Genomic DNA, 18,592 nt, shown 5'->3' with positions numbered 1-18,592 from the left:
AGATTGATTAAAAAAATTTTATCACAAGTTATTTAGAAAAATTATTTTAAAAAAAATTATATATTTGATTCAATAATATTTATATACAATCAATATTTACATATTGTTCTTTTTGCAGATAAAAATATTATTTTTATTTGAAAAATAAATTAACTAATAAGAAATGTAATAAATTAAAAATATTATTACGTTATTTATATAAATTATGAATTTTTAAAATTAATATAAAAGTATTTTAATATTTTTAATATTTTAATTTTTCAAAGAATAGTATAATTAGTGTTCATTGAGAAGATTATATTATGTTCGTGTTATCATAAATATTTCGTTCTAATTCTTTGAACAATCATCATCAAATGTACGCACAATGGTTTCTCTAACAAACACATAATACTACCAATTTGCGATATGACTGAAACGATAGAATCTTGCTTTTCTACGAAACCAAATAGTGTCATTACAAGAGAAATGTATTATTCTCGACATTGTTTTAAATTTTATAATATATTGAATAAATAATTTAAAAAAAATTTTATTTAAAAAAATTAAAAAAATTATTAAAATTAAAATTATTAATTATTTAGAAAGAATTAAAATAACACATTTATTAATATTATAAATTTACAATATGTATTATTTATTGTAAAAACATCAATGAATTAGTTCATCATTTTATATAGAATATCATCAAATAATGATTTTTTAAGAGGTGAGTAAATTTGCTAATTAATGGCTTGAAAATTTATTTTTCTGCATCTAATTAAAAGATGAGATTGTAAATGATTTTTCATGATAGGATACGAGAAATTCGAATCGATGCTTTAAGCTTGTTTTTTCTATCTCGATTTCACTATAAGTGGAACGCGGTCGCACGCGACAAACATTAAATTCACACGATGTTTGCATCACAAAGATAAAAAATTCTTCATTTGATACATTCTGCGCGATTCTTGATTATGATTCTATTATACCATATCGTAAAATTTCCATTCTCTTATTTCTTGATATATTCTCGAATAGATCTATAGAAAGTATAACAAAAAAAGAAAGAAGTTTTCGATAGGAGAAAAGAATAGTAAAAAAAAGTGAATCAGAAAGAAAAAAAAATAGTATATCATTTAAAAAGAGTAGGAGAAGAATCGACTAATCATCGAAAGAAAGATTGAAATGGGAGGATATGAATGTGGTGGGAGAGAGGATGAAGTAGTGGCAGCCTGCGCTGCGTGAGACAGCGACACAGCTGATCAGTCAGTCGTTCGTCGTTTCTGTAACGGACAAGTTGTTTTGGTATAAATTCGATGGTATAAAATTGAAACGAAAGAAATTTTCTCCATAGAATGACAGTGAATCACATATAAGAATTTTCGTATACATGCCATTGTTTACGTGCTCTATGCAATTTGTCAAAGTATCGAAAGTAAAAGTTACGGGTGAAGCTATAACACCAGTGAAATTATTCACAATATCGACGCATTGCGGATCGCTATTAGTGACGTCGAATCACTTGAATCGTAGATATTTTTCTCTTTTTCGAAGAAAATTGTTCATACGATTAGGGTCTATGACCGCTTCACGAGGTTCATCCTATCACAGATATAGAAAGAGCTATGATATAGGTGTGACTATTAACATCAGATTAAAATTGATGAAGTCCGAAACAATCGAAGAAGAGGACACGACTGCTGATCCTGCAGTTTGTGAACATTGATGCTGATGCAACCATAGATCACAATATATTCCATTCGTGTAATCCAGTGCATTGCCAGTTTCATTATTTCCCTTTCACTTTCTTAATTTTTATTTTTTTGTTATATTGTGGCATTTTAATTAGTATTCGTGTGCCGACAGTGGTATACACAGTGGTTTAGATTTTTTTTCACAGTGAATCAGTTTTATTTCTTTGTATAATTACAAAGATACATTATACATGTGTGTATGCGCGCGTGCGCTAGTGTGAAAAGAAAAGAAAAGGTCGATGACAATGCAACGAGTCCAAGATCAAGACAATGGAATCAACATCAAATTCGGTGCAAACAAAAACAAGAAAGGAAGCTATAGACTTGTATCGCAACACTCCGAAAATGAAAAAAAAAGTAATTTCAATGGGACCAATAAACAAAGTAAGTTATTTACATTGTGAGTATATTTTAATTTTTTTCTCTATTTTTTTAAAAAATCAATGGCCACTGATTTTAAAATAATATGAAAGAGGGAAAACATAATATAAATAAATAATTTTCTGAAGTAATTTATATTATTTTTTTCTGTATTCTATTATATAATAATCATAAAAATTTAAAATATTTATGATAAATATTAATTATAAAGATATAGTAAAATAACATAGACACTAATATTTTGCAATATTTTTTTTAAATGTATTTCAAATTTAAAAAATGTGATATACTTTAATGAATACTTATAATATTGAAGAAAATTTTTTTGAATTAGTAAAATTACAATATTTAATATTCATTTTATATATAATATCAATTTTTTTTATAAAATATACTAAAATATTTAATTTAATAAATCAATAACATATATAACATATATTTATAAATAATAATAATAATGAAAAATTATTGTAATACTTTATTTTTTTTTAGTTAAATGTATAACTGTTGAAGAAGATTTAGTCCCACCAGATGGAGGATGGGGATGGCTTATATTGTTAGCATCTGTTATGGTGAATTTACTTATTCCTGGAACAGTAAAATCTTTTGGAGTTTTATTTGTTGAATTTCTTGAAGTTTTTGATGCATCACCTGCTGCAGCTGCTTGGATTCCAGCTTTATGTTATTTTCTCTACAGTTCACTTGGTAAGACATTAAAAATAAAACTAGATATTTTTAAAAATTTTAAATGAAAAATAAAAAACGAAAAATAAAAATAATAATTTTTTTACAGGTCCACTTTCCAGTATATTATCAGTTAAATATTCTTATCGAACAGTAACTTTACTAGGTGGAACATTTGCTGCTGCAGGAATGATGTTAAGTTATTTTGCAAATTCTGTAGCCTTCTTGTGTATTAGGTAATTGTTAATATACTTTTAATAAATAAAAGTACATAAATATAGAATATTTTTAATATTCATGTATAATTTTATTATTTGTTTAATTTTTTAGTTATGGTGTTCTGGTAGGAACAGGAGCAGGCTTAGCTTTTCCTCCAACTGTATATATAGTAACTTCATACTTCGTAAGATTACGTGGACTTGCAAATGGACTCTGTATATCTGGCAGTGCATTAGGTTCAATATTTCTACCACCCATCTTAGGAATTCTTCTACGAGAATATGGTTATAGGTAGGTTTTTTTCATACTTATAAAAAATAACAGGTATGGCTTCATTATTTTGATAAAAATTTATTTTATAATTGTTAAAAATTAAGTCAAAGAATCTATAAATAGATAATAAAATTAAAATTTGAATTTTTATTTTATTTTGATAAAACGTTTATTTAATAGTATTTAATTTATTAAATTTATTAATAATATTTTGAAATTGATTAAATAATATAATTAATTAAAATATGTTTTAATACATTCGTTTTATTTTTGACAAAATTGAATGTACCTGTGGTTTGTGAGCTTGATTTATCCAACTTTATGTAATTTGTGACACAAAAAAAAATACGAGAAGTCTGTGTATTATTACGTGCATCTTCTTGTTCTTATGAAGATTCGTATGTAAAGTGTCATAGAAAGTTTTTATATATTTTGTGAAGATTATTATTGGTGAGTATTTATTAAATCATTATTAAAATTAATTAAATGTGATGATAATCAATCATGCATGTCGGACCAACCACGCGCGTGCATTTGTGTACACTTCATTATTGTATCTCTGCAAAATTTATAATATCTATAATTGTTTTATAGCCTTTTTCAAAGATGTTGTTATTAAAAATAACGAATATTAACTATTCGATACGGTAATGTACACATACGTATAAAAATAATTATTATCTGTCAAAAAAATAGATTCGCGGAAAGTTAACGTTTCTTTTAATTTTAAAAGGCGCAGAAATATTCTATATACTAACCCTGAAGCCTGCATGTGAAAATGGCACTTAACTCATCTGATATGGTTTAGGTAAGAATTTATTCCGTATTGTATGTACGTTTTTGTCTTATGTTATATTCTTTAATGGTAAAATATCTGTTATGTTTTCTATCTTGTCGCTATTAAATTTTTATCACGCGTAATTTTAACGCTTGATTTTGAATTAGACTCAACAACATTGAACTTCGATAGAAAAGGACGAAATAGTTTGGACCAGTATCATCAACCTATTATGACGACTTTTTTCCATGATGATAAAAATAAGATCCTTGATTGGATAATAATTAAATATCTAGGATGTGATTTTTAATGAAATGCGATTCGATATTTATATATTTAACCATCAGTGCAAATGATGCAGTCTCTTTATCAATTATTTCATTATCAATTATCTCTTTACAATTAAGTATTAGAATTAAAGTATCATCATTAGTATACAAAATGTAATTTGTCTTGTTTGAAATATATGTATATATACATATAAGAAAATAATATATTTTTCTTATCTTTTTCAAAACGAATCGCTAGATTGAAAATAAAATAGAAGGAAGAAGGAAGAAATATCTATTAAACAACCGCGAATATAATTACACGTGTATGTCTTTCTTTGTATATGCATATGTAATAATCACGTCCGTGCGAGAATTGCGGAAACGTACGATTTGACGTTGAAAGTGCTTGCACATTTTTAGTGTGCGCATTATAAATGGCAAACGCGTGATACTCACGTGTTTAGAGTTAATGAGTCATAAAAATGGAATTAAGATAACTTTCCTTTTTATGTATTTTATATTATTATAGTAATTGTGATAGTTGTAGTAAAAAAATTATTTATCACTTTTATAAAAAGTATTTTTATCTTTTTTTAATATCTATGCAATATTTTTATTCTATAAACTAAATATAGCAAATTTATTTTTTTTCACTTATATATCGCTAATATATTATCAATTGAATGTGAACAATAAGTAATTATTTTTTTTTATTCAAGTATATTGAAAAATCAAAGTATAAATTAACTAATGTATGTTTCTTCGAATGTAAATCAATTCCAATATATATTTCGTATTTTTTTATTTCTTTATATTAGCATTTGTTTATTTTTTTATAGTTTTACTTTGCAGCGATTCGAGACAGTATATGTTGTCGAAAATTCATATATTATACTACTAGAATATTGAATTAATTATGATTTAAATATGTGTATTGAAATAAAAATTCTAATCTTTGACAAAACCAAATATAGAATATCATATAAGCTTCAAGATGTAATCACATTTTTTATACATCTTATAAATGCTATTACATATATATATATATATATATATATATATATATATATGCATATATAACATATATAAGTATTTATAATAGATATAAGCTAGCCTAATTTCTATCAATCTAAGCGTTCCTTTTATTTTTTCTTTTGTTGCAGAAAAATGTTTTCCATGGAAGAAGAAAAGGACAATTCGAAGAAGATGAATTTCTTTCGTACCGCAGAATACTGTACACGCAATCTGAAACACACATTAACAATATAATTTTCATTCTAATTTATTCTAAAGATGAGAAAAGAATATTAAATATATGCTTTTTCATAATCTTTTTTTTCTATTTTGAAAAGATTGATAACTTATTGAAAAAATATCTTTTAATGAAAGATATTTGCAATGAAATGTTTGCTTAAATTATATTTTTATTTTTTTATTATGTGTTAATTTAATTAATTTTATCTATGTTATTAATTTAATTTTTAATGGATATAAAAAATTGTTTCAGATTGACGCACGAATTGTATATATTAGTCAGTTCTAACTAAAAAAGAAGCACAGATTATGAAACATAATATATGAATTTTTAATTAAGAATGTTATTTAAAAAAGAAATTTGACTAATAAATAAGCTTATATATTTTAAAATATATAACGCTTTATCTTTAATATTCAATAATAATTTACAAAATTTAATCTGATATTAAAATTATATTAATAATTAATTAAAAGTTAAGATCTGTTACATGTTATTATCTATTGGTTACCAAAAATTATAATAAGTAAATTTCTTAAGAAGATTAGCAAATTATATTTAAATATTGTATATATTTAATAATATTAATTTTTGTATTTTTTATAATTTATTCATACAATATAAAATAATATATTTTATTAATATAAATTAATTATAATTAAAAATTAAAATAATTAAAAATATGCAATAAATGTAATAATAAAGCGTTTTCAGAAACGCTTATATTTATAATATTTCGAATTATTCTTATTTCAGTGCATCATAAATCATTACATAGAAAAATCCTTTTTATTTTTTTTATTTTTTTATTTTTTAGAAGATATTCATAAAAAATTTTTAAACATTTCCTATTCCATTCCATACTTACATAATCATGATTAATTAAATTAACAATTAAATGTGACTGTATTTTAATTATTGACTAATGTAATTTAAGTTATTGACAATATAATTTAAATTATATATTTATATTATCAAACAAATTTTAATTGGTTAATTATATTAAATATAAAAAAATATATTTGGAAAATATTAACTGATCTAATAACAAATTTAAATATTATAATTGATCTAATGAAGTGACATTTTTTTCTCAACAGCCGTGGAATATTGCCTGATGACGATATTGTAAGCTATAGTTAATCTTATTGTTAGATCAAACAAAATGCGCTAAAACTCATTTTACTTTTTTACAGAGGTGCAGTATTAATAATGGGTGCTGTCACTTTGAATGTATGGGCGAGTGCTCTTTTGTACGAACCAGTGGAAAGACACATGGTACCAGCATCATCGTCGAACAAATCGAACGATGTCGACTTGGAAGCCGCTTCGGTCACAATAACTAGTCCCGAAGATGAGAAGCAATCAAATCATGTTGTTTCTTCTTCGAACACAAATGAGAAAGCCGCGCCAATAGTACCAAAGAGCGCGTCCAGTGTTGCTTTAGAATATTACAAGAATACACCCGTTCAAGGTCGAACGAGAAAAATTAGTATGCCAATGGGACGAGAGATAACGGGTCAGATGCACAGTACACCGGCCCTACATGCGGTTCCGGAACGTGCTGCAGATTCTGGCAAGCTATCGAAACGTCAGAAATCGCCCTTTCAATCACCCAGTATGTCATCTTTCAATTATATCAGCACACCATATCATGGAAGTACACTTTCCGCTCTACATCCGGAACGAGCATCTACATTAACTTTAAACGCGATATCAAGCACATTCGCAAGAAAAGGCACTGAAGAAACGAATAAGAACGAAGTAAAAGAAAAGAAGAACAAATTCTTTGACTTTAGTTTATTGCGGGATCCTATTTATTTGGTAATTTTAATCTCAAATTCCACAAACGCTGTCAGTTATACAAACTTCGTCATCTTATTACCAGCATACGCGATCTCATTAGGTTTCGATAAAAATATGTCTTCCCTTCTTCTTTCAACTGTGTCTGTATTAGATTTGATAGGACGTATCGGAGGTTCTGCTCTTTCTGATGTCTCGATCATGCCAAAGCATTGGTATTTTGTTGGTGGTTTGTTCATTTCTGGAATCTCGTTGGCCCTTCTTCCTATAGTTACAAGTTACACTTTATTATCAGTTTATTGTGGTATTTTTGGCTTAGCCTCCGGTATTTACGTCGGTATCACCGCAGTTATAATGGCAGATATGTTAGGAACCGAAAAATTAACTTCATCTTATGGTATTTCATTATTTGTAAATGGAATCATACAACTAGTTGGCCCCCCTATTTGCGGTATTATATATGAACAAATCGGCAGTTATGGTCCAATCTTTAGCATCTTAGGAATTGTTTTAGTGGTAGGCGCATCATTATGGGGTTTTGTTCCATTTATTAGGAAACGACAAAAAATTATGAAGAAAGAGAGTCCAATTGAAAAATTATAATGTATCTATTAGTTGAAATTGAACATAGACAAGAGCTTAACTATATGGTCATTATAAAATTTTTTGTAATGTGTATCGCAATTATGCATATACGTATATACACATATAACAAGACATGTTATGAAATACTGTGATGTTAGAACGAATGTTATGTATGTACTTATAAACCACTGGCACTGTGATGACCTTATGTATATATATATAATCTACACGCACATTTTCAAAAGAATTAATAAGAAAATAATTATTAAAAAATATATTTTTAAAAACACAAAAGTACTCTTTTTTGCTAAATTGGAAGTATCTTGCCTTACACTTTGAAAAAAAATTTATTCTGTGAAAGTAAGTTCTTGTTAGTACTAAATAAAATTATATGAGTATATTTATCTAAGTACTTAGTTAAGAAATGTACTAATTACTGGTGCTATTGTAATTAAATAAAAAAAATGAAAGATGCAATAATATAATTTACATATAAAATGTTCTTAGCATATGTACAATTGTAAAATGCAAAGATTAAGTATTTGTACACATCTTTTATGAAAAAAATGAATACATAGTAATTCTTATTGTTATATATATATATATATATATATATATATTAAAGATAGAATCAGTCAATTTTGTTATTAATTCGATTTGTTTACAATTCACTGGAAAATATGCCTTAAAATTAGGATATAAGCACTTTGTAATTAATGAATTATGTTTATATTATACAATATATAAAATAAATAATAATATAAAATTTATATGTTTCACTTGAAATAATTTATAAAGTCTTATAATATATAATTTATAAAAAAAATAAATTGTTCATGCTATTAGAATCAAACAAATTATAAAAAATTTCAATAAACAAATTATAAAAGTTTTTATATTTTATATTTATTTTCTTGAATACATAATAATATCACTAAATAAATATTAATGTAAATATTTTCTCAATTTATGTTTATATGCAATGACAATATAATTTAATTTTTATCTTTAGTTGAATCTTCCTTACTTTCATCAGATGGAGGTATACTTCGAAAATTTGGAAATTGTTCCCATGGAGCAGATAATTCAAATTTACGAAATTCTTGTGCTAATTCTAATGGTTCACATACAACTCTTTTTAATTCATCATCATAGCGTACCTAAGTGTAATATATTTTTTATGTTATACATTATTAATTAAAAATATTTGTATTAATTAAAAAAGATATAAAAATTATAAAATTACCTCTACAAAACCACTGAGAGGAAAATCTTTTCTTAATGGATGTCCTTCAAAACCATAATCTGTAAGAATTCTACGAAGATCTGTATGTCCCATAAATAATATACCAAACATATCCCATATTTCTCGTTCATACCAGTTAGCAGCATCAAAAATTGGTTCTGCTGATGGTACAGGTGTCAATTCATCTGTATATGTTTTTACTCTAATACGTTTATTAAAAGTTAGAGAAAGTAAATTATAGATAATCTAAAAATCAATGGAACAATATTTGTTATATAAAATTTTTAAAACATTAAAATTTTTCAAATAATAATTTACCTCAAACCTATATTGTCTTGAAGGAACATCCATTGCAGTTATATCTGATAATGAAGTATATTGAGTATTTTGATGTAATTTTAAAAACTTTAATGTTGGAATAATCCCCTCTGGACATACTAATATTTCAAGCTCATCACCAGCAACAATCTGAGTTTTTTGCACATACTTTGGTAAACATCCAGCAATATATAAACCCAAATCTTTTACAGTTTCCAAATCAGTTTGAATTTTACGTATTGTTGCTATTAAAAAAAGTATAACTATAGTATACATATATAAGTATAAAGGTTATTTTAAATATTAAAAGAGAACTATTACAAATATATTATAATTATTTATTAAAAATTAAATTATTAGATATATAATGAATTATAATTTTACATACGTCGCGTTTCTGTTTTTTCAGTATTTGTAGTATTCATTCTTGTCAAAGGAAGAAGTTTTGGATAACCTATTGATTCAGTTTATAATTTATTACATAATATAAAATATAAAAGATTAAAAAATTATTAAATAAACTTTTTACATTTTGGGCTTGTAACAGGAAGATTTCTCATGAGTTTCCAATAATTTTTTAATAAAGATGACATTTTTGCGAAAAACTTCGATTCTCTTCAAACAGATTCACTCATCCCACTATTACATATACACTCATCCATATAATACTATAAAATATTAGGTTGGTGTATATATATATATATATATGTTGTGCTATTACATACTTTAAATACATATATGATAATACATTTTGTTTATTTAAAACATTAAAATATAAGAAGATGCTAACATAAAATTATCTTTTTATTTTCATATAATAAAAATAAATAAAGTAGAATATAAATTTTTAACTTTTTAATATGAAATATTGTTTTTTTAAATTTATATTATAAATATAATATAATATAATATAATATATAAATTATATAAATATAATTATAAATTTTTTAAAATTAAAAAATAAGAAGATATATAATTTAATAATTTTATAATAATAATTTATAGTTATTAATTTATAATAATTATTTTTATATTCCATAGTTCCATAGTTCATTAAAGAAAATAATTTTTTTATATTTTTTTTATACATATTTTATATTTTTTTGGTTATTTCTAATTCAATGCTATACGAAATAAAAATAAAAAAATTAACAGTAGTAAAATTTATATTATTATCAACTACAAATAATATTTTTTGCAGCACATTGTTTTTCAATTTTTTGCATTTCCACAAGTATAGTTGCTATAGCATGTCTTAATTGATGAAACTTTGGCAAAGATAATTCAAATATTTGACGCTTTCCATTATTAAATGTCCATTCCATAATAATATATGGTTCTAAAACTCTATTTAATACACTAAAAAGATTCAAATAAATAATATTAAGTATATAATAAGTAATATTTCTTAAATATTTATAAATATTTATAAAAATATTTTCTAAGTTACATTATATTACATTACATATTTATTATATTATAAATATCAAAATTTAATAAAAATATGAAATTACTTGGAAGAAATAGTAATATCTATGCGCCATTTACAAGATATTAAATGTGGATAAAATTTTGTTTTCTGTATTAATCCTGATATTAATTCTGACCGCTTTTGACCATATACAACTATAGAAAGATCATCAATGCATTCTGGTGATAATCTAAGGAAATAATATTATATATTTTTATTATAATAAAATTAAAAATAATGAAATAATATATTTATTATAATAAAATTAAAAATAATGAAATAATATAATAATATAATATTTATAAAATACATACTTTAATTCTTCTAATATTTGTTTAAATTCTGTAGGTTTAACATTTTGTGATAATGTACTTAAATGAATTTTTAATATTGTAAAAATAATTGAATAATATTCATCTATAATTTCTTCTGATACATTGTATTTTTGACTTATTCTATCTAATATGCCTTCTTCTATGTACTCTTGATTTATTGTTTTTACAGCTACTACAAATAATGAATTGCAATTTTTTTTCAAAAAATAAAGTATTTAAAATATAATATAAAAGATATATGTATGCATACAAAAACATTATCTAATATTACTTATTATAATATTATATATATTATTTAAAATATAAAATAAAAATATATTATTTAAACTTACTTTGAATCAAAGGTCGAATAAATACCTTTTTTAATTCTGAAAGAATTTTTGTTTTATTTCCTAAAGCATAAAAAAGTTGAGTTTGAAAAGTTGTCATTTTTTTAATTCTGATATTTTTTTCCTATAAAAAACAATGAATCGAAAAAATTAAATAAATTAATCTCTTCTTTGAAATTTGAAAATAGTGGTAATAAAATAATACTGTTCTATCTAAATTATTATTGTTTTGATTTGTTTTCAGTATTTAATGCCATCTTGTGGATCGAGAATATAATAAAAATATAAATATTTTTTTAAAATTTTTAAGATATCAAAACACATAAAATATGAATAATAAAAAAATTTTATTATTATCAAATCATATTATAACGTAATAATAAATGATAACTTAATATTTTATTATAAATATTTTTAGAGAAATATGTTTAGAAATCAAGAGATGGCATTGATTTTCAATTCTTACTTTATCTTATATTATCTTTGAAAAAATGATGCCTTGATCATTCAAGAGATAGCACCAATAGTTAATTCTTATTCTATTTCTATTCTTTTTTTATCATTTACTTTCCTTTTTTACATTTGTTTTATTTATGACATTCTGGAAATAACGCTGATTCCATAATTTTTAACCTCTGTCCTTTTCCTATTATATCCCTTAAATTTCGAAATCATATAATTTTGATTTTTAAATAGCAAAATACAATTGTAATTATGAAGCCAGAAATGAATAAGTTCTTTGAGAACTGTGACTATATGGATAAATAATAGAGATGAGGTTTGTCAAAGAAGAATTACATAAATATTCGTATTTTCATAATTAACTGTAGGTAAATCATGCGAGTGAATATTTTATTTTAAACATTTATTCTAATTTTTAATATTCTACTAAAATTGGTAATTTTAAAAATATAATTTATATATAAAATAGAATATTATAGTTGTTAATCCCATTTTATATATTTTTATTTCTCTTTTGCTGAACAGTAAATGATATATTTTTATTTAAATTAATTGAATAATCATATTAAGACAATAAGACATCGATCTTGTAAATCGATATTAAATCGATAGTTTTCTCGATTTTAAAAAAACTTTAATTTTATAATAAAATTATTATCAGAATATATTAAGAAATAAAAAATAATTATTAGTTTTTATCTCCATTCATATTATATACATAAAAAAGATATATATTTATTAAATATTATAAAATAATAAATAATATAAAAATCTTTAATAAAAATTATTTCTATGATGAGGTACAACTGACCGTGTGGCCTAATGGATAAGGCGTCGGACTTCGGATCCGAAGATTGCAGGTTCGAGTCCTGTCACGGTCGTTCTAAATAATTTTTTTTTTATTCAAAATTTTTATAAAAATCAATATATTATATTTATTAAAGTAATATTTTTATTTGTATACATATTATTTGTATTCGGAAAAAATTAATTGAGCAACATATCAAAAAATTATTTTATTGTTAGAAATGAATTCATTTAATAAATAAATAATTTATATCTTTTTATGAACTTAGAATCTAAATACAAAAAAAAATTAAAAATTCTAGTCTTTCATCTGGATTAATATATTTTATATTAGTTTCTTTACATTAGTTTATTTATAATTACATACAAAATTACAAAATTATTACTTTATTATTAATTAACAATATTAATTGTAAAAGAAAGTATTTAATTTTATTAAATCCTTATTATATCTTTATATAAATTTATAAAAAAGTGAAAAAATATTTCCTTCGAGCCGGATTTGAACCAGCGACCTATGGATATCTGAGAATTTTTAAAGAAGCCAACTACAGTCCACCGCTCTACCAACTGAGCTATCGAAGGTTTTATGTTTGAGGACCGAAACTGAGAACAAAATAAGGTTAATTAATATATATATAGATTTAAAAAATAATTTAATTTACTTTTAAATTATTTACATATATTCTATATTTATAATTATATATTATATCTAGTTCTACATTTATTTTTATTATTTTTAAATTTTACAGAATTAGATGTAGAATCTAATTTTATAAAACCGATCAGAAACTTAAAATATTTTAACAAACTATTTCTAATAGAAATTATAAATAATATAGAAAATAATAAAAAGAAAAGGTAATTGATACACTTTTATTAAATTAATAAATTTAATTATTTTTTATCAATGAAATTAATTTTAAGTTTTTCGATAACAAACATCTCGTAATGTGACCTCGAAACATTTGATTTGATAGAAAAAGATAGAAGAGTCAATGTGACGCAAGAAATGAATGAAATGGTTTTCGCATGTTCTGACATTATTACAAATATAAAGGTCGAAGTTATTTTTTTTATGATGTTACTGCATACTTCATATTATATTATTCAACATAAAAATATCATGAAATTTTAATTGTGTTAATAAAATTAGAATTTAGAAATTTCAGGTTATGTCATTTTTACAAAAAATGTTATAAAAATAAATTTAATAAATTTTATTTTTATGAATATTTTATTTATAATTATTATTTATTTAATATTTTTAATATTATTTGACTTAAATCACAAATAATATAATTTAATATATTATTTAATCAAAATTTCTCGTTTGATAAAAATCAATTATTTAAATTACCACATTATATATATATAATTATTATATTATATTTTTTCAATCTAAGAGGATCAAAATTTTTGTCAATTACATAGTTTTTGATAAGTACAAATGAATGTTAATTTAATTACTAATAATGAGTAAATTGCTATTTACCTATAGCAAGTGATAATCTTCTCGATATTGTTTTCATATTATTGGAAAATAGTCATAAATTTAAAGTTATTGTAGTTAGATATTAATTTAATCCTAACTTAAAATTTTAATCAAAGTTTTCATTCAATTAAAAATATTTAATTCTAAATATTTTATTTTTTTAGATATTTTTTTTAGAATATCGAAGATATTTATTTTTTGACAAAATTTTTCTGGATGTGTCGTTTTTTTAATCAGAACATAGTAAATCTATCTTGACAGGACCACACCTCAAGTGATCAATTGTTTAAGTGATTCTTTCTTTCGATTTATTTCATTCATTCAAATAATATAACATATTATCATGGAATGTTACATTTTGATTTTCAGTTTTTCAATGATTTTTAATTTTTCTTATAAAAAATTTATATATATATATATATATTTATAGAATAAAAATTTTTAATTTATATAAAAAAATAAGAATTTTTTTTTATAAATAATTTAAATATATTTTGTCTTATAAAATATTTATTTTTGTTGATAAATATTTTATGAATGTAATATTTTTAAAATTTTTCTAAAATTTATATAATTTATATTTTTACATAATATTAATGAATGATTTATAATTATAGGAGTATCATAATAATGATGAAAGATATGTCTAAAAATTAAAGATACTTGTTTAAGTACTTTTGTAAGGAATTCTTGATCGCAGAAAACTATAAGGAGAATGTATCAATAATATAGTAGACATCGTATTTCTTGGATGTAAATTTATATTTGGTATTGCTCGATGAAAACTGGAAAATTGTTTAATATAATTTAGCGATATTAAAACAATTAAAAAGGAATTAGAAATATTGACAAATATTCCAAGATCTTTATTTTCATAATTTTTCAAAATATGTGTTTTTAACATATAATAAAATTCTAATATTATCTTCTTAATAAGTCCATATAATTATATATCCTTATATAATTATTTTAATTGCGAATTTCCAAATCTAATTATAAATTCGAATTTACTTAAATATAATTGCATATATAAATAATGTATATAATAATATATATATGGTATAAGACCGTGAAAACGTATGCTGAATACATATTTTTTCCTGCATTAAACAATAATTTCTATCGATATATCGATATTCTTTCTTTTTTGTAACCATCAGCGCCATCTCGTTATTATTAAAAAGTTATAAATTCCTACGTAAAAATATTTAAAAATTTATAATTGTATATAGAACAATTAATTTTAAATTTATTAATATATATAAATGAATATTAGAATATATAATAAAGATGTATTTAATAAAGAAATATAAATAAGAAATTAAAAATTGTATATCGTCATAATATTTTAAAATAAATTTAATTTTTATTTATATTTACTAATTTGGATTTTCATATTGTAAATTTATATTTTGAATATCGAATAGACATTATTTTTACTTAATATTATCTTTAAACATATTTCTTGATGATGATAGTAAAAGAACAAAAGGCATCATCTATCAATTGATATCAATAAATAAATATATTGCATTATTATTTCAGAAGGAGATGAATAGATAAATTCTAAATTATTTCTAAATATTGAAAGAGAATAACAAAAAAATAAAAAAATTAGAAAAACGAGATATTAAAAAGATAGAATTTTCATTTATGATGGCGGTCTCAGAGTTGCGCGACTGCGTAGATTGAAGCAGAATTTGTAGACAAGAAGCAGAGAAAAAAAATAAAAACGATAAAGAGAGATAGTTTACATGACGTGAAAAGATTAGAGTGAAAACAAGAGAATAAAAAAGATACACTAAGCAAACGAATATAGGTATATATAAAATAGAATATAGGAAAACATGACATAAAAATATTACAAGATATATAATATGATGAAATAAAGCAGAAACAGAAAATAATGAAATGAAACAGAAACAAAGATTCATTAAATAAATATGGCATATGAATAAAAATTAATAATTATAGAAAATAAAATATTATAAAATAAAAAGAATGCAATATTATAGAATAAAAAAATAAAAGAAAAAAGAGGGATAGAATGAATAATAACGGTGTGAGGAAAGAGGAAGATAGCGAATATAAAACGTTATGAGGGGCGGCGGGGATGGAATGGAACAGGCGAGAAAGGTGGCGCTCTCGCGCAGTCTGGCGTCGTCGGCCGACAGGTGTACATTGAGGGTGTGTTTAATCGTGACTTTCTTTTATTTCTTTATACTCTCAACAGTTTTAATCGTGACATCGTTTGCTTTTATGTCTCTCGCGAGACTCGTTTTTTGAGTGTTGTCGCGAAGTTTGTATCTGTAGTACAATGATAGTAAGCGAAAACTAGTTATGCCAGTCGATGAGATTTTGTGACTTCTATCGTGGAAAATTTCGTTCGATGGTCTCCAATTAATACAATGGGTAATAAGGTAATAAGGTTTTAATACAAAAAAAAAATTTTGAATCGTTCTATGTGGACTGCTGTCCAGGCCGGTAACGAATCGATTTTCATGAAGAGAGAAGCGGGAGCTATGAGAGAGGGAGAGAAAGAGAGAGGGAAAGAACGAACGTATGTGCTACGATCGAATGAGAGAAGATAACAGGGATAGAACGAGTATTTTTCCTTTATTTTTATTAATTCTTCTTTATCTGTATTTGATTTATTATATTTTATATTATCTCCCTTTTAAATCAATATATTTTTTTTGGTAGTTTTTTTTCATTCTTATTATGTTAGTCTATTTTTCTTTCTCTCATTCTATTTAGTTACATCTTACATTTTGTTCATATTCGTTCATACCTACGAGTGTATTTCTGGTAACTGACCGTTCCAACACGTCTTGCAACCAAAGGAACATGAACTTTTCATCGAAACACGCTTCGGTGTAATACTATATCAATGACATTATTATAAATTGATTCATCAGAAAAAAATTAGAAAATATAATTAGATTATAAATTTGTTTCTTATATAATTATAATTAAAACAATATATTTATCATAAATTTTATTTTTGATTCATAAGATATTGAGAACACAAAGGTTGAATAATTCATACGAAAAATGAGACTTCATGGTAGATCAATTTCAGCCATTGTGCTTTATACATATTACAATGATAAATTTTCGCATTATTTTTGAGAATTGAGTCAATTTACAATTAATTTATAAATGAAGATTGACTTCTTGAACAAATGTAATTTATTATAAAAAGAAAACTTTAATAAGATCTTAGAAAATGATCGAGGGCATTATTATCACGAGAATGACGTTTAGCGACCTCTACGTACCAGTGTAAAAGTAATAATCGCTTTAAATGCGCCCTAAATGAATTAGAAACCATTGACCGTTTTAAACAAAGATGACGCGTCTCGTATAACGAGATACTTCGTGTATAAATGATATTGTGTATCAACATTATATGCGGATTATACGAACAGTAATTGGATGGAATTTTCGTTCTAGTGAAGTTCCGCGTCTCTGACCCTCTTCCGCCCTCTGATTCTCCTCCGGTCGATAGACCCAACTTGACGTCTCTCTCTCTCTCTCTCTCTCTCTCTCTCTCTCTCTCTCTCTCTCTCTCTCTCTCTCTCTCTCTCTCTCTCTCTCTCTCTCTCTCTCTCTCTCTTTCATGCGCTTGATAAAAAGAATGAAGACGAAGTGAAAAAAATAAGAAAATAAAATATGAAAATTGTATCATGATTATATGTATATATTTATATTATATAAGATCTGATATTTTTGCTATATTTTCTAAATCGATATTATAGCTATTAAATTTTTATGGACCATACATAATGTGATAGCTAATGAAGTATAGTGAAAGACTGATGATAATTATATTTTTTATGTATTTCGTTAGAATTATTACAGTTGAAGGGAAATGAATACAGAAATTGTAATCGAATTGTCGAAATAGTATGACTCGAATTAATAAGCACATTTAATAGTCCATAATATTAAACTTTTCAGAAGTGATTTTCACTTTAACAAATTGAGATTTTCTTTCAAATAATTGTGCTTTTTCATCTCTAAGTTTTATTTATTGGTAAGTGAGAGATTATTAATCATAATTTTTTATAAATTAAATATTAACATTTTAAAGAAATAAATTTTTTATTTTTTTGGAGAAAGATATTCAACAAATATATG

General features: G+C 23.4%; 4 protein-coding genes and 2 non-coding genes across 13 annotated transcripts in view; 3 read left to right on the top strand and 3 right to left on the bottom strand.

The window, feature by feature from the left end:
* Window positions 1–584: 584 nt before the first annotated feature.
* On the top strand, window positions 585–8,230 carry LOC107993866 (monocarboxylate transporter 12). Its single transcript, XM_017050519.3, has 5 exons — window positions 585–2,120; window positions 2,610–2,822; window positions 2,911–3,037; window positions 3,132–3,311; window positions 6,795–8,230. The coding sequence occupies exons 1-5, from the start codon at window positions 1,976–1,978 to the stop codon at window positions 8,002–8,004; spliced, it is 1,875 nt and encodes a 624-aa protein (XP_016906008.1). The 5' UTR covers window positions 585–1,975; the 3' UTR covers window positions 8,005–8,230.
* A 642-nt stretch (window positions 8,231–8,872) lies between these two features.
* LOC107993868 (NADH dehydrogenase [ubiquinone] iron-sulfur protein 3, mitochondrial) lies at window positions 8,873–10,238 on the bottom strand. Its single transcript, XM_017050521.3, has 5 exons — window positions 10,080–10,238; window positions 9,939–10,004; window positions 9,551–9,795; window positions 9,233–9,478; window positions 8,873–9,146 (listed from the first exon to the last, which is right to left on the bottom strand). The coding sequence occupies exons 1-5, from the start codon at window positions 10,141–10,143 to the stop codon at window positions 8,982–8,984; spliced, it is 786 nt and encodes a 261-aa protein (XP_016906010.1). The 5' UTR covers window positions 10,144–10,238; the 3' UTR covers window positions 8,873–8,981.
* A 460-nt stretch (window positions 10,239–10,698) lies between these two features.
* LOC133665776 (COMM domain-containing protein 5-like) lies at window positions 10,699–12,086 on the bottom strand. Of its 2 annotated transcripts, none has more exons than XM_062072344.1 (4): window positions 11,689–12,086; window positions 11,336–11,528; window positions 11,065–11,211; window positions 10,699–10,909 (listed from the first exon to the last, which is right to left on the bottom strand). In XM_062072344.1, exons 1-4 carry the CDS (start codon window positions 11,783–11,785, stop codon window positions 10,726–10,728), a joined length of 621 nt encoding a protein of 206 aa, XP_061928328.1. In that variant the 5' UTR covers window positions 11,786–12,086; the 3' UTR covers window positions 10,699–10,725. The 2 variants fall into 2 exon arrangements, with proteins under 2 accessions (XP_061928328.1, XP_061928329.1); XM_062072345.1 differs by having other exon boundaries at window positions 11,336–11,525; window positions 11,689–12,084.
* An 869-nt stretch (window positions 12,087–12,955) lies between these two features.
* Window positions 12,956–13,028, top strand: Trnar-ucg (transfer RNA arginine (anticodon UCG)). The gene has a single exon. It is a non-coding gene; the product is annotated as a tRNA-Arg (tRNA).
* A 413-nt stretch (window positions 13,029–13,441) lies between these two features.
* Trnay-gua (transfer RNA tyrosine (anticodon GUA)) lies at window positions 13,442–13,539 on the bottom strand. Its single transcript has 2 exons — window positions 13,503–13,539; window positions 13,442–13,477 (listed from the first exon to the last, which is right to left on the bottom strand). It is a non-coding gene; the product is annotated as a tRNA-Tyr (tRNA).
* LOC107993865 (cholesterol transporter ABCA5) overlaps window positions 13,510–18,592 on the top strand; it is a 32,129-nt gene continuing 27,046 nt past the window's right edge. For 5 of the 7 annotated variants that reach the window (XM_017050514.3, XM_062072297.1, XM_062072296.1 and 2 more), the window contains exon 1: window positions 16,586–16,869. The gene's annotated coding sequence lies outside the window, so the exon portion shown is untranslated. Of the gene's footprint in view, window positions 13,577–16,569; window positions 16,870–18,592 lie in introns of those variants that run through there. The other 2 variants (XM_062072294.1, XM_017050513.3) reach the window with 2 other exon arrangements.

This window comes from Apis cerana, linkage group LG3 (assembly GCF_029169275.1).
Source record: "Apis cerana isolate GH-2021 linkage group LG3, AcerK_1.0, whole genome shotgun sequence".
Classification (NCBI taxonomy): Eukaryota; Metazoa; Arthropoda; class Insecta; order Hymenoptera; family Apidae; genus Apis; species Apis cerana.
Note: the sequence above shows the minus strand (reverse complement) of the source record. Positions and strands in the feature narration are given on the sequence as shown.